The sequence below is a fragment of the Elephantulus edwardii genome, unplaced genomic scaffold, assembly GCF_000299155.1.
Source record: "Elephantulus edwardii isolate Elephantulus edwardi_28Jun2011 unplaced genomic scaffold, EleEdw1.0 scaffold00202, whole genome shotgun sequence".
Taxonomy (NCBI): Eukaryota; Metazoa; Chordata; class Mammalia; order Macroscelidea; family Macroscelididae; genus Elephantulus; species Elephantulus edwardii.
Genome location: NW_006399952.1, coordinates 3,838,573 through 3,854,708, shown reverse-complemented (window position 1 = coordinate 3,854,708; position 16,136 = coordinate 3,838,573). Strand labels below are relative to the sequence as shown.

At 35.0% G+C, this 16,136-nt stretch overlaps 1 protein-coding gene across 1 annotated transcript in view; it reads right to left on the bottom strand.

The window, feature by feature from the left end:
- UBR5 (ubiquitin protein ligase E3 component n-recognin 5) overlaps positions 1–16,136 on the bottom strand; it is a 164,612-nt gene that overhangs the window by 9,919 nt on the left and 138,557 nt on the right. Inside the window, exons 49-58 of the mRNA XM_006897174.1 lie at positions 16,043–16,132; positions 15,040–15,170; positions 13,296–13,356; positions 11,025–11,200; positions 10,718–10,802; positions 8,895–9,050; positions 8,222–8,335; positions 4,082–4,226; positions 2,570–2,655; positions 3–95 (exon numbers count right to left, since the gene is read on the bottom strand). Of these exons, the coding sequence (XP_006897236.1) occupies positions 3–95; positions 2,570–2,655; positions 4,082–4,226; positions 8,222–8,335; positions 8,895–9,050; positions 10,718–10,802; positions 11,025–11,200; positions 13,296–13,356; positions 15,040–15,170; positions 16,043–16,132 (1,137 nt within the window). The remainder of the gene's footprint in view (positions 1–2; positions 96–2,569; positions 2,656–4,081; positions 4,227–8,221; positions 8,336–8,894; positions 9,051–10,717; positions 10,803–11,024; positions 11,201–13,295; positions 13,357–15,039; positions 15,171–16,042; positions 16,133–16,136) is intronic.

Sequence of the window (16,136 nt, the reverse complement as noted above, 5' to 3'; positions counted from 1 at the left end):
TGTTGGTCATCTGGTGGCCTTATTGTGATGGAGGGCATAGGCTGAAATCCTTCTTCGCTAGCTGGTAGTGATGGGCTTGATGTCCAAAAATAAACCTAAATAGGAATACAATCAACAGTCAGAATTTCAACTTTAATATTTTCCTCTTTTTCGTCTGATAATTTGTTCACAAAGCCCAATTCTTGGACTCAACTCTACAATGAGATTATTTTAAACTTAGTATTTTCTCATACTAAAAGGGGAGTATGTTCAGGATCAGGTGATTTAAAAAAAATAGACATGCAAAAAAATATCACTATTTCTCAGGACCTCTTACAATTAAGGCTGGTTGGACAGAAAATGTCCCAGAAAACTATAGATAGAAAAGATCTCTGGAGAATTGCTACTCAATGTTCAAAGCAAAATCTGCTTGAGAATGCCTTTCAAGATTTACAGAAGTTAAGCTATATGGGTATAATCAACCCTGGACAAAAATTCTACTGACTTCCATAAATTTATATTTATCTAACATATGACTGAAGACAGAGCTCTGTGCTAATAAAAAGATTAAAATGGATTTCATATACACACATCACAATTAAGCTACTCTCTAATATACAGATACTACTAAGAAATTCGCAGCCTTCTTACTCCCTAAAACGTTATGAAATGTGAACAAGGAGTAACAGAAGTGAGTACTGTGTTACCGGCCCTGAATCAATTATAATAGCAATCCTATGAACAACAGAACTGAACTTTGCACTTTCCTGTACCATACCATGATCTCCAATATGCTCAAGTCCCTCACGCGTCACGATTTCAGTCTATCTTGAGAGACTTCCTCTCTTTCTCTCTGACCCTTCATGTTTCCCACCATGATGTGTTTTTCCAAGAATTGTTCCTTCCTGACAACATGCCCAAAGAATGTGAAATGAAGTTTCAGCATCCTTGCCTCTAAGTCATTAGTGTTTAATCCATCACATCTATTGAAATTATATTTAAATTAGGTGCGACAGACTTAAAGTCTTATTTTGGTTCTCATGTACTTATTTTCATTTTCTTCCATTTCAATTTGAACTTGCACATGAGCAACTGGTGGTATATTCCACAGTTAGCCTGAGCCCCAGACTTGTTTTGACTATAGATACTGAACTTTTCTATTGAGTCTTTCCATAGATTTACTCAATTTCTTTGTAGTGCATCTGATGACTCACAGTCCAACTTTTCTTAAAAAGTTATTTGCAGTGTTTAATCCACTGTACAAAATGCTATCATTTGCCCTCCAGTCTCATTTCTGTCACCAAGTCCTTATCTTCCCACTACCAGTTACTACTACTTTGTTTCTAACTTTTGTATTCCTGTTGCCAATTATTATTAATAGATGTTGGTTACATGGTCAATCAACTGCAGACTGCAAAAGTTGGTAGAAATCTTAAATTTCTTCAGTGTTTGTCTTTAGTGGTTGTTAAATGTATTTGGATAGTTGTATTAACAGGTCTTCCTTGTACGCACATGGATATACACGCTATTCTTCAGGACAGATCTTGAATTCTTCTTGAATTTGCAATTCTTTGCATAACAGATCATGATGATCATCTAATTCAAAGTGGCCAAGACCAACCCGTCTCAGTTTACTACTTACTGCCTGGGATGCATCTTTATGTGGTCCATTTCATTTCTGACAACATTCAGTTTCCCCAGATTCGTATTTTGTATATTCTATAGTCTTCCAACCTCAGAGGTTCTACTTTAAGTACTATACCTAACAATCTTCTATTCTTTATATGGTTTTCAAAGGCCTATTATTTCAGAGCTAGATGACCAATTCTGCTTCTTGCTTAAGTCTGTCAGCTCTACTAAACCTCATCCACCATCAGTGACTCTGCTGATACTTGAAATACCAATGGCATAGTTTCCAGCATCACAGCACATGCAAGCCACTCCAGTACAGCAAACTGAAGACAAGTGCAAATTATAAATAAGCAATGATACACATACACAACTATAAAACAAGCAGCAACACACCATTCACCACCCAAACACAGCAAACTGACTAATGAAGTGCTTTACTCCTAAGAGGAAACCGTGAGATAAGGAAGCATACAAAAAACAGGAAGCGCACATGAAGGGAGTAAGTGTTTCAACAAGAAGTCTGTTTTATCTTTTTTAATTAAAGATAGAATATTAATAGCAAAAATGTATTGTATTTTGCACTCCATTTAGAGCTTTTCCGCACAGAGCAGAAAAACTGACTAGTTTCTTAGATTCTGTAATTTTCCTACCCCAAATTAGCATAACCCACCACTAGAAACTAAAAAAAGAGAAGCCAAACATACATTTTAAAAATTGTCTATTTAGGGGGAGCTCTGGTGGCCTAGTGGCAAGAAGCTGTACTGCAATCCCAGAGGCGAACGGTTCGAATCCACCAGATACTCTGCCGGGGAAGGAGGGACAACCTCCTCCTGTACCTGTCAGATCCAATTTGATGGTACACACATACACAAAAATAATAAAATAAAATTTAAAAAAAAAATTGTCTATTTAAAAAAAAATTGTCTATTCAACAAATTTTGTGAAATTTTGGACTTACAAGGTCCTGTCTTTCTGTCATGCTCATCTTCTCCACTATTGACCAGAACCAGCGTTTGAACTGCAAGAGCTTCTCAGCATTTTCTCCTAAAAATAAAGGATACAGATTCCATACTGTGTCAGTTGTTATATTTTAAGAATATAAATGGCATCTGCTGTAAACTTACTCTATTAATTGCTTATTCCTGTCTTAACCAGCAGATACAAAATTAAAATGACATTTGGGATTAGTGGGAGAGGGGAAGGCTTCCAATTTCTAATGAAAGATTAGGTCAGTTTTCATGATTCAAAATCAGTAATTCATTAGTCAATCTGAGCCATGATGACCAAATAAGAAATTAGTCTAGCCTCAAAATAAGAAATTAAATCTAGCTTCAGATTATTAACTGGATAATCATCAGTTTATTACCATTTATTATCAATCATAAATGATGATTCTTATTCTCATAATTGTAAATCGGTGCTTCTCCAATTTTAATAAGCTTATACATCAATTTGGAATCTTTTAGAAATACAGATTTTCCTTATTTTTACTAAGTCTAAAGTAAATTTACAGAGTCTGTATTTCTAAAGTTCTCCCAGATAATACTGATCCTGTTGATCTGAAAGTCTTACGTGGGATGGAAAACTCTTCAGTAATTTCTTGAAATATTCCCTCCCTATCCTCTGGATTTCTGGATTGTAACTATACTATCTGTTCCCACAAGTACTGAGAATTCTTCTTTTAAGAATTACACAAAAGTTTTAATACAATCACCTATATTACCATGAATGAAAGAAATACATAAAAAAATCTACCTAAATTTAATTTTACCTGGAACTACTTACAAAGTAGGAAAAAACAACTGTTATATTCCTATATGAAATAATCTTGCACTACAGATAGGTATAAATCCTTTCATAATGAGCTGCATTAAGCATCCAACATAGTATTGCATAGTCAAAGCTACAAATTCTTTGTCTACTTGCAGTAAATGAAGCACTGAAGATAAAGGCTAGTCTAGGAGGATTATCGCTACCTCTCTTTATTCTCCCTAGATTTTCCATCTGTGTGGGTGCTGGTGTGTCTTTATAAGCTTGTTTGGGGTCTAGCTCTACAAAGCAAACATCATGTAAATTTTGAAATTAGGGATTTTAAGAGACATGAATCAGGAAACACCAGTAGAACTACTGCATGGATATTTTCTTATTCTCCAAATAAAAATCCTCTTTACTTATTTATTGCTCACCACAAATCATTTCTAATTCTATGTTTAGTAAAACATATTCTTCAAGACCTATGAAAATTAAGGAATAAATAAATAAATAAATAAGGACAACCTAGCAATCAAAATAGAATTCACTCATTTCTTAAAAAGCCAATGAGAAAGAAAAAAAAAAATTTAAAGAAATACCTGAGTAACAGCATTTCCAAACACTATATTTATCTCAGAACAAGGAATTTGAAATACTAATTGACCAAACTGTTTCTACTATTACTTATTATAAGCAAACATTTTAAAAACTCTCATACCAGATTCATCATTGAAAGAAGTGAAACTGATCAGCATTTGCACATTAACTTCACCACAGCCATTTACCAAAAGCCTAAAATCTTCTGCTGTTAAATCTTCTAATGAATTCTTTGGAAGTACATCCAGCAGACCTTTTCTCATTGCCTAAAGAATAGAAATAAGTAATTAGCCACTTTCTAATAGTTCTTTCTTTTCCACATAGTATTAGTGTTAAAACCCACTGTCTTATCGAGCAGCCTTTTTAAAGATTTTTAATTCCCATTTAAAATCACCCTTTAAATGAGAAAATACTAAACCCTGCACCCTGACTTTCTTATTAACAGATTTAAAAGAGGAAAAGCAGATCAAGAAAAAGTACAATGAATGGACTAGATGCTCAAAGTGAGAAATATGTATCAGTAATTAATTAATTTAACAATTTTGGCAATTATATTTTTCAGAGTCTATTATTAACACAATTATAAAAGTTATTTCAATGCCAACAACAAACTCCTGCCAAACACAAGCTAAATGTGTAGAATCTTACTGAGAAATTATCATCTGTACTTTACATGTGTTAATTCATTTAATCTTATGCCTCATTTTACAGAGGAAGGAACTAAGGCACAAAGAAATCACAAAATGTGCTAACATCATACAGCTGGTAGGTGGTCGAACCACAGTTAGCCCCAACATAAGAACTGGGAACATTTGAAACGTCAGGCCTTAAGTGAGCTGTTGAGTTGATCCAATTCCCAGCAACCCTCCACACGAGTATAAAATGCTGTCTGGTTCTCCATCACCCTCAGATCAGAGTCCCTACTGAGGTTAAGCTCAGTACTGCAGCCACTGTGTGTGTCAATCCTTATCTTTGAAGATCATAATTTTCTTATTTTACTTTAGAGCAAACATTAAGTCTTCCAGGGACTGGCCTTTCCTGATAACATATCCACAGGATGTGGAATAAAATCTCAACATCCTTCTTCCAAGGAGAATTTGGGTGCAGTTCCTCCCAGATAGATCCTGGAAGTCCATGGTATTCAGAATTCTTTACCAACACCATAATTCAAAGGCATCAATGCTTCAATATTCATTATCTGCTTCCACAGAGAGTGAGGCAATTGAAAAGACCACAAGCTTGCGTCAGGCACACCTTAGTCTTCAAAATTACTTCTTTGTCTTTAATACTTTAATAAGATTTACCAAATGCAGTGTGCCCTGACCCTACCTAACTAAATATATTATCTTGGAAGGGAAAGAGTTAACATAATAGTTTTAATGATGCTTTTTGGATTACTGATAATATGCCATCCTTGCTGCTCTTAATTTCAGCTGTCAAGTCAGAATCAGCCCATAGCTGACTCTCCAGCAGGTTTTCAAAGGCAACTGAAATGCATGGGAGGAGAATCTTTCTGCCACTGAGCAGGTGATGGATTCAAATCATGTAACTTTGGGTTGCCGACATAATTCCTTACTATGAAGCCACCTGAGTGAGCTCCCTAATGATGCTCTTTAGAAGGACCTAATAAGGAGACTAGCTAGCATCTGGGAAGTGATTTAAAAGACTTACTAGAATACGCAGGGCGGTGAATCTTGATATATCTACCCTACCTACACCTATGGCGTAAACAATGTTGTTTCTGATGATGTTTTTAGGTGCCATCAAGACTCACAGCAACTCTAAGAACAACAGATATTCCACCATCATCACAATCTCTGCCATGCTCAAGCCCACTCTGGTAATCACTACAGCAATCCATCTCAGTGGGGATATTCCTCTCTTTCACTTATGCTCTATCTCCCAGCATGATGTCTCTAGAAACTGGTTCTTTCCAAAAATATGCCCAAAATGACTGAGACAAAGTTTCACTACTTTGCCTTTAAAGAGCATTCAAGTTCTACTTTCTCTGAGCCAGATTTGCTTGTCCTTTTGACAGTTCATGGTATATTCAATATGCTTGGCCAGGACAATTTAAAAAGCACTGATTCTTCAGTTTGTTTTAGTTTTTTTGTTTGTTGTTGGTTTTTTGGTTTTTGTTTTGTTTTTGGTTTTTTTTTTGCCTAACTTTCAAATGCACAGTAAGGAACAGAAAATACTATGGTTTAAATGAGGTGCACCTTAGTCCTTAAAATGATATCCTTGCTCTTTAGCATTCTGGAGAGGTCAGTGACAACACATTTTCCCAACACAACATGTCCTTTGATTTGACTGCTGCTATCGTGGGTGTTGATTGTGGCTACAAGTAAAATGCAAACCTTAATGTCGATCTTTTCTCCAACTATCATGATGTTGCCTATCGGTCAAATGGTAAGGTTGTTTTCTTCCCTTTTATTTATTTTTAATTATTTTTTTGTGCATGTACAGTCAAATCAGATCCCGTGGATTCGAACCACATATCCCTGGGATTGCAATGCAGCTTCTTGACACCAGAGCTCCCTGAGGTTGTTTTCTTGATGTTGAGATGTAACCCATATTGAAGGCTGCAATCTTTAATTTTCTTCAGTAAATGATTCAGTTTACCTTCACTTTCTGCAAGCAAGGTTGTGTTCTCTGCATAAGCAGGTTGCTGACCAGTCAGCCTTCCTCCAAACCTGATGCCACAGAGTCCAGCTCACATAGTCCAGCTTCTCATATTATTTATTCAGCATATAGACTGAGTAGATACGGAGAAAGGAGACAACCTTGATGCACACCTTTCCCAATTTTAAACCATGCCTTGTTCTGTTCAGACAACTGCTTCTTAGTCTATGTATAGGTTTCACAAGAGCAAAATTACATGTTCTGAGTTCTTACTCTTCTCAATGTTTGTGATCATGTTATAATCCACATAATCAAATGTGTATAATCATTAATAGAACACTTTAAAACCCTGGCTTCTGCCTCTCAAATTTTTCGCAGGTGCTGCTGAGTCGATTACAACTCATAGGGACACTACAAATAATAGATCTGAAGCTTGCCTCTCCTGTACCGTTCTCAAGATTTCCACCATACCTAAGCTCACTGTTACACTCATTGTACCAATCCATGTTGTCATCAGTCTTCTTCCTCTCTTTCATTAACTTTCCCAGCATGATGTCTTTTTCCAAGATATCCTGACATGGCCAAAGTAGATGAGACGAACATTCACCATCCTCACCTCTAAGGAATAACGTGGCTGCACTTCTTCCAAGACAGCTTTGTTTGTTCTTCATGCCGTGCCTGCCATAGTCTGTACTTTTCTCTGATACCATAATTCAGAAACATGGAATCGTCTTCAGTCATCATAGTCACTGTCCAACTTTCAGATGCATAGGAAGCAAATGAAAATATCACAGCTTGCCTGGATGACGCATACCTTAGTCTTTAAACTGGTATCTTGCTCTTTAGCCCTTTGGAGAGGTTACTGACAGCAGATTTTCCCAGTGTAACACATCTTTTGATTCCTTGACTGCTGTTAGGATGGGTGTTGATAAGTCAGAACAAACTGCTGACTTCAATCTTTTCTCCACCTACTAAGATGTTGCCTATGGTTCCAATGATGAGGATTTTTGTTTTCCTGATGCTGAGATATAATCTATATAGAAAGCCGACCTGCAAAAAAAGCTTCCCTGAACACAAACATTGTACATATACTGCTGCATTTTATTGCTGGAGAAAGATGTATATTCTGTGTGACATCTCATTCCCCTAGAACAACTCTAGAAGCCTGCAGGTAGAGGCCACCAAATCCCATGATGGATCTTTTTTTTCCCCTTGCTGGTCTTTCATGTGCTGAAACAAACCACAATATGCTGCCTCTATTGTGAATACTGCTTTCTGTTGAAACAGACCATTCTAACTGCCTTTGAGTCAGTCTTTCCAGGGGATTAGTGGAAATCTGGATGATTACAAGACCCTAAACCAGTAGTTATTTCAATTTCATAAGCTTTCTTCCCAAACTTTTTTTACTAATTCATTCTCTTGACAATTACTAGAATTTCCCAAAGTTGTTCTACCCAGAACAAAGTGGATACTTGGTTTAGGTTCTAATTCAAGTGTCATTTACATGGTGAATAAATTCATGTGGCTTAAAAGTCCTGGCCTTCTACAGGCAAGCTAAATGTACTCTTGAGGTAGTTCACCAGACACTAAGACATGAATAGCATCCTCAAGGCAGTAATACTGGCTAGAAAACACTTACATGTAATGGCTGCTCTGCAACTACCAACATTCTGTGCTCTGCATATTTCCGTACATATTCATACACGTTCTGGGGAGTGACAGGTATATTTACACCATTGGGGATGAGTTCAACCTACAAAAAATATAACAATGACAAAAAATATAACAAATGACAAATGCAAATCATGTCAAACAGTAATAAATTTACAATTCATACAATTTCCAAAAAAAATTTTAAATCCAATGAAAAATCTATTCTTAACAAATATCTAATAGATGGAAATAGTTTAGACCTAAATAAACACAACACTCCCTTCTACTTCTCAGCTTCTCTTAGTCCATCTCTTTCTAGATCTGCCCATCTTGCTGTTTTGACTCCTTGTGTTTCTTTCTATACTGTTTCCATTTCTTTCTTTCTTTATAAATTTTTTTTTTCCTTTTTATTTTATTATTTTGTGCGTGTACTGTCAAATTGGATCTGACTGGTCCAGGAGATTGCCCCTCCTTCTCCAGCAGAGCATCTGGCAGATTTGAACCACATACTTCTGGGCTTGTAGTGCAGCTTCTTGCCACTAGGCCACCAGAGCTCCCTTCCCTTTGTTTCTTGCTCCTACACAAGCTTAACAGAGTAACCAAGTTCTTCAGAAGTGTAAAAAAAAAAATTTTTTTTAAAACCCGAGTATTTGCTTTACCTGTCCTCCACCCTCTTCTTTACACAAGTCTATTGCAAATGCCAAGTCCATTGCTGAGAAAACAGCATCCGCATCTGAGCTCTGAGAAGCGAGGATGAGTTGCCGCAAACTTTCATACATTACAGGGTCAAAAAAAGCAAAATCATGCCAATTGACCTAAAAAAGTAATCATGTGAAATTCAATTTATGAAAGAAATAACAAGATGTTCAATGAATTTGTTAGAAAATAATAATTTACAATAAAGAAAATCTTTATCTAATTAGAAGATAATAATGAAACAATCTCATTTTATGTGTTTAATAAATAAATGCTTTGAAGAGGTAAAATATATCTCTTTGTTGATTCTGACAATAAATTTTCAAAGTGTTAAGTATCATATATATATTAAATACACCTACTCATCAATTATCTAACAATTTGCACTTAAGACAACAGTAGAAGAAAAATATATTGTATATTTTGAGTATTAATGAATTACTTGTGGCAGTAATGAATGCTAGGGTGTGTTATAAGAGAAACTCTGGCTTAGATGATTCAAATTATGTGTCATCTGGGCTGAACCATGACTCTCAAAGATTTGTCCATTAGGTAATGACAAAGTCATCCTTCATTTTTGCATACCACCAATTTTAGCAAATAACCTGGCCTTTATAGCCTATGTTGATAAATGAGGAGTAGGAAATATGTATATATATACACTTTCGTTTATAAATAAATATACATATTAATAAATCTAACAGCACAAAATTTTTAAAGCAATATTAATCGTGATAATAATCATAAATTATTATTCATTCCAGATGATTACACTGAAACACAAAGGAATTCAATAAGTTTCCCAAGGTTGTAACATTAAGAGTAAACCTGGATCCATTCAATTCCATGATCTTTTCACTAAACTTTATAAAACAGTCGATATGATCAGACTTTCTGCGGTGCTGGGATTTCACGCCAGTTATTTTTTTCACAGTAGTACTCTAGCTCGAACACTTTCTATCTCTTTGGGAGCACCATGATATAAGATGCAGTAAGTGCAGAGGTAAAATTTTATCATCTGTGTATCTTTACCTTGACATGCCGTAACAGGATATGCTTATAATAATAAAAAACCACATTCATCAATCAGTGAGTCTGATTACAGAAAACTATTAGAAAACTAAGTATTTGAAAATACTAATTCATATTAGATGTATATCACTGGAGAAAACTATAGTATTTCACTTTGGTATAATTAATTTCTTATTAACAACTTTAGAAACACTGCAATTTTATTTCAGATTTTCTTGTGCAAACAAGAGGCTTAATTTTTATCACACATTAATTGAAAGTAAGTGGTTTCCCACCCTAAATGCATAAAGGAATATGCAGGTTGTTAAAATATCAAAACACAAATAAAATAACCTATAATTCTATTACCTTTAGATACATCTCAAACATACTATGATGTATTTTCTTACATTCTTTTATCTCCCACATACATTTTACATTATGTTTGAGGTTGGGAATGATCTTTTTATTGAGTCAAGACCAATTGTGTTTTCTTTTCCATTTTACAGATGAATAACTATGTCAGAGGATTTGTCTGCAACAGGATCCAGGTATTTCAGACTCCTGCACTCACTTGTATCACTGTTATGTCATCTCCCCTGTACATGGAGACTTGTCCTATATCACTAAATGTTTGAAAATAATTTATAATGACTATAATGCTTTAAAATTTAATATTAAGTAAATGCCATGAATGGTATGCTAGCATATGATTATTTTATAAAAGAATGTTTTAGTAATTGTAAAAGCAATCAGGTTCATCAAAATCACTTACTTTTCTACCAAGCAACACTTTAATTACATGTCTATTCAATGTGATAGGACATAGTTCATTCTGTAACAGACAAAGTCCAAGAATTCTAAAAATAAAAACAAGTAAATAAGAGTTAAATTTAAATTTAAAAATAGTTCTAGACCACATATACTCCACATACACAAAATGCATTTATTTTTTGAGTAAATTTCTGCAGTCTCAATTCACTCTGACGTAGAGAAGATGCATATTTTATAAACTATGCCTTCTATACAGTCTCATAAACAGATTTTCAAAATACAGGAATATAAGATTATAATTCTCTTACCTCCCAATATTTTTGAAACAATTCAGCCTTGCTTCTGTATTTTTGCCAGGCCGCGGAGTATAAAATCCTCTTTTTCCAGGTTGATAAAACAAAGGTGCATTATCATCACCATCATCTGTGTCATCTAAATCCATATCCACTACACTTCGACTAGAACCATGACGTTTTCGGTTTTCCTAACAGCAAAGAACAGCAGAAGTTAACTTCTCCTTAGATTTATTTAGACAACAAAACATTTTTATCAAGTTTTCTATATCAGCTAAAATGAAATCAGACAGAGGAAGGTTGTATTTAAATGTGTAACACTATAGGTAAATAAATCTTTAATTCCTCCTTTTAGGTCTGAGATACACAATCGTCTCTAGTCATTTAAAATTCCTTAATGAGGCTCAAGTTTCTTCTTTGATTATCATTCCAGAAAACTATTTTTACTGAATATAGATTTCAGGCTTGACAAGTAACTTAAAATATTGTCTCTCAGCTTTGGTCATTTTTTATCTCAAAATATTCACTGTATCTCTTTCTCTGTAAGTAATGTAATATGCTGTTCTTTTCTGACTGCTTTCCAGAATTTTCCTTTCATTTGATTATGATGTGCTAGGACTTTATAAATCTGTACCTTCAGAGCTTTCACAAATCTCTAAAGCTTTCAACTATTAATGCAATTGTTTTGGTTTTTTTTTTGTTTTTTTTTTTTACTAGTCTCTTCTCTTTTTCTTCTGGAAAGCACAATAAAATTATCTTATGGTCTGAAACCTCTCTCTTGGTTCAGACCGCACAATTTCTGTAGATATGTTTTCAAGTTAAGTGACTTTTCCCGTCACCTTCATTCTGTATTTATGCAGCCTATTTGGCCTTTTGGCTACTGTACTTTTAATTGTAAACTTTTCACTTTTAAAAAAAATATGTTTAAATGGAGAATTTTTTCCTCTACTCATTAGCAGGTTTGTCTTTATTTCTATATAGCAGGAAGCAGGCTTGAACTGTCTTTTACAATACCAGGAATCTTCAAGTGGCATAAAAAAGGTAGGCATTCAGCTACAAACAAAAAGTCCTGGTGGATCAGCTTCGAAAAGGTCACAGAGCCATGAAAACTCTACAGAGTACAGTTCTACTCTGCATATATTGGGTTGAAATGACTCAGAACTGATTGAACAACTGGATCAGAGTTGGTTCTTTTCCCTTGAGAACTAGTCAGGTGTTACTGGCTGGTATTTTGGGTGGGTTTTGTTGGTCTTTTTGGTTTCGTTTTTTGGGTTTGTTTGGGAGTTTTTTTTGGCATGCTGAGAAATTGTTAATTTTATCTTGGACATCCTAATCTTAAATTGTGAAATTCTGGGTTTCTACTAAAATGCTATTTTTCTATATTTTAGTAAGTCATCAACCTGATTATGTGTAGGCTGGAGATTACATTCTGTGAGCAGTTAATTTTCAGTCTTTATTATGCTTTGGGGGTCTACTCAAAATCAAGAGAGTTTGAGCCTTGGGGAGTAGGGGTTTTATTTGTTTATAATATAGTTATAATGGTCTTTGCTATCTTCTAGTTGCAGAAACTAGTATTTCCAGATGAGTAGCAACAAACTTAACTTCCTACCTAAAAAGGGAGCTCTAGTGGCCTAGTGTAAGAAACTGTGCTGCAGACACAGGGTTCAAATACACCAGGCTGCTCTGTGGGAAAAGGATGGACAATCTCCTCCTGTGCGCTTTACTGTCCCTGACACAGTAGTACACAACAATAACCTAAAACAAAAGGCCTGGTCAGAATAGAGTTCCACTGTTAACCCAAATACCAAGACTCTCTCATGGTTCCAATCCATGGGACAAAAAAGGGCTATCTCCTCTCATGCTTTTTATAGCCTCTAAATTACACTGAAGGATCAGCTATGATTCAGTTCTGATTTAACATCAACTGGTTAGAGTTCTGACTTGAGACAAACACATTTTTCCAATTGTGGCTTCTCTCTGACCTTGATAAAGTTCTCCTTAATGGTGTTATGTCACATTTTCTTTGGTAGTAGCTATTTTCTTTAGGAATCAGTTCTAGGAACCTTCTGTGTATCATTACATCTCTGAAGCAAAGCTTAATTCAGGTGATCCTGAGAGAAGGGGCAGCAGATGAGTGGGGCTGCTTTGTTCTGTCCACAGCACTGTTATTTACAATCTTACTTACAAATATTTATTTAGGGTCTATATAAATCTTACTTTTCATTTTATTTTTAAGATTTAAATTCCAAGTGCTTATTATTAGCACTTACAGAAAAAATCTCTTACCTGAACCTTTTCTGAAGAGTCTAGCAATCCAAGATCCAAGATACTGTCAGCTCCATTTTCCCTAAAATCAAACAAAAGACTTTCATACATATTTATTGGTAGAAATTCCTAGAATTTTTAATGTAGAGAAACATATTAATTTAGATTTATATATGCATTTAAGTTTGTGACAATAAAGAACCAAAAATACTCATTTGGTTACTGTTAGAACTTTAGAAAGAAGTGTAAAAAACAAAAAACAAACAAACAAACAAAAAAACCCAGGAATAAAGTGCTAAATATATGACTGATCACTGTAGAGGAAATAGAAGAATGTTCAGAGAGGAATCTCAATAGGAATAGACTTCTGTGTTGTATGCAGTGGTTATAGAATGTCACTAAATTCATACTCACTCTTAGCCAACTGAAACCTAACATGTTTTTAGTTATATGCAATAGAAAAATTATTGTAAAAGCAACCTTTGCACATATTTACAAAAATCCTTTTATATAAATGTTCTTTTTCTATAATGGGTGGAGCTTTATGCTGAGACAGGACCAAAAAAATAGTCCAGGAGGCAGAGTGGTTTAACAGCCAAGCAAACAAGCTTCTATCAACTGGCTTTGGTTTGAATTATTCAAATGCTCTGAAACAGGTGTCTGGCTATTTAATTCCAATGTTCTGCCTTCCCTCTAGTATGATAGCTAATTTAAGTTCTTCATCCAAAAATCATGGTTGAAACCTTCAATCAAATTATTATTTTTTTTTAAAAAAATGAGAAAACAAAACAAAGCTCTAAAATAACACTGGAATAGCAGAATCTAAACACAGTGATGAACACTGCACCAAGCTGGCAAGTTCCCCCTTTCATTTAGAGGAAGAAAGATTCGTAATTTCACTATTTAAACCAAAACCCAAACCCACTGCTTCTGAGCCAGTTCTGACTCAACAGTGATTCTCCAATGGATTGCTCAGGCTGGAAATCTTTATGGGAAGACACGGTCCATTCTCAAGAAAGCAGCCAGTGGATTCAATCAGCTGAGGTTAGCAGCCTCATACTACATACTATATTACCAGAGTTTCTTAATTTATTACATATCTTAAAGTTTTATATCAAATATTAAAACAAAAAAACCAAAACCATAACAATATTTAAAAGACAAACCAGGAAGCAATAAAAAATGGCAAGAACTCAGGGGCTAAATCCCAAGAAGTCTTACAGTGGGACCCATTATAGGTAAAGAACTGTGAGGTTTTTCTTGTAGTTTTATTGGTATGCATATATTATTCATATACATTGTGTATCACTAATGTATATAGTGGACTGGGGTTTTTTGTGTGTGTCACACTTTCCTTCACTGACATGTTTCATATAATCATTCTCAAATAGTCTGCTTTATAAAATTAAGCACCACTGGACTATACCCACTATTACTCCCATCTTTTCCTCACCAGATCTTTCCCATTTCCTTTACCTCCACCCTCCACCCACTAAATTGTGCAACTCTTTGATGTTACCCCTACCCATTCTCACCTCTCCCCTTAGATAAAAAATGTAAAATAGGTAACTTCCAAGTAATTTCTAAATACCAGGTACATAAACTACCTTTCAGGTCTTAAGTTCTGAAACTCGCTCCACCTTTCTAATATGTGTGAAACTCAAATGCATCACTTACAAATTTTTAAGCTATCATTTTAAAAAAATCCTTGAAGTCAAGTCCCTGATTTTAAAACTGTAAGAATCTTCCTAATTGTACACATTACCTTCCGTGTGCAATAATAAGTTCCATGGCTTCATCCACTCTTGCTCTCAGAGAATCTTCACTAGCTAGAAGGAGAAGCAGCTGTGCTGGGGATAATTCCAATAGCATGCCAGTGATTTTACTTGCAAATGCCTATAAATAATAAAATGTTATTTACTTTTACTCTGAAGTCTACAGTCTTTTATCAGAAAAAAAAGCGGTAAGAAACTTGGGATAACACGAAAAAAATGAAGTGGTATTTTCTTTAGGTGGTAGTTGCTTAATTATAGTGAGAGGAGCACTTTGGTAGAATGCACAGTCTATGCAGTAGCAGCTCTGTGAATGTTGTTGTGTTTCTATGACAGGCCTCTTTAAAGTGTTTAATATCCGTAAGTAAAAATACAAATAATCAATTTTCATGTATTTTCATCAAGGCAGCCTAGACATTTTTCTTTTAAGGTAGAAAAAGAAGGATAGCAGAGAGGAAAGGTATCTGTATTTAAGACTAAAGACTTACTTAAATAATTGGTTTTTGTTGCTTTAGGATTCATCTCTTGCTATAGTATATGCACATGTATAGATTAAAAAGCAACAAAACTACTAGTCACATCTATTTAATATGAAAGAAGCCCTTGACAGTATACTGAAAATACTTCCTTGCAAAACTTACCCGCAATAAAGTACTATATGTGCAATGTGTGCTAGCTACAGTTAAGTAACAAGCAAAAGACAGCCTCAATAGTAAAATTAATTTATATAAAGAAATATAATGTGGAGATAAGGCACACTAGAAGCTTGCTATGTGGAGACAGATACCAACCTAGGGTAGAGGTTGTGGTACCAAGCTAAATCAACCCCAGTTTGCCTTAACTTCTCTGCCTCTAAGCTGCCTATGTACTGCAGGCCTAGACACAGTCCTCAACCATGTGGCCTGTGAGTAGCTGACAACCTTTTGTCCTTCTTTTTAAATAGTAACTTCAATTCAAAACTAAAACACCAAAGCTAATTAAGCACATAGTACTTACTGGTTGCATGGCTTGTACCCGAGGGTAAAGCCTCTCCCCAAGTGCCTGCCGATGTGCTGGCAGAGGATCTGGATCGTCACTAGGATTCCCCTCG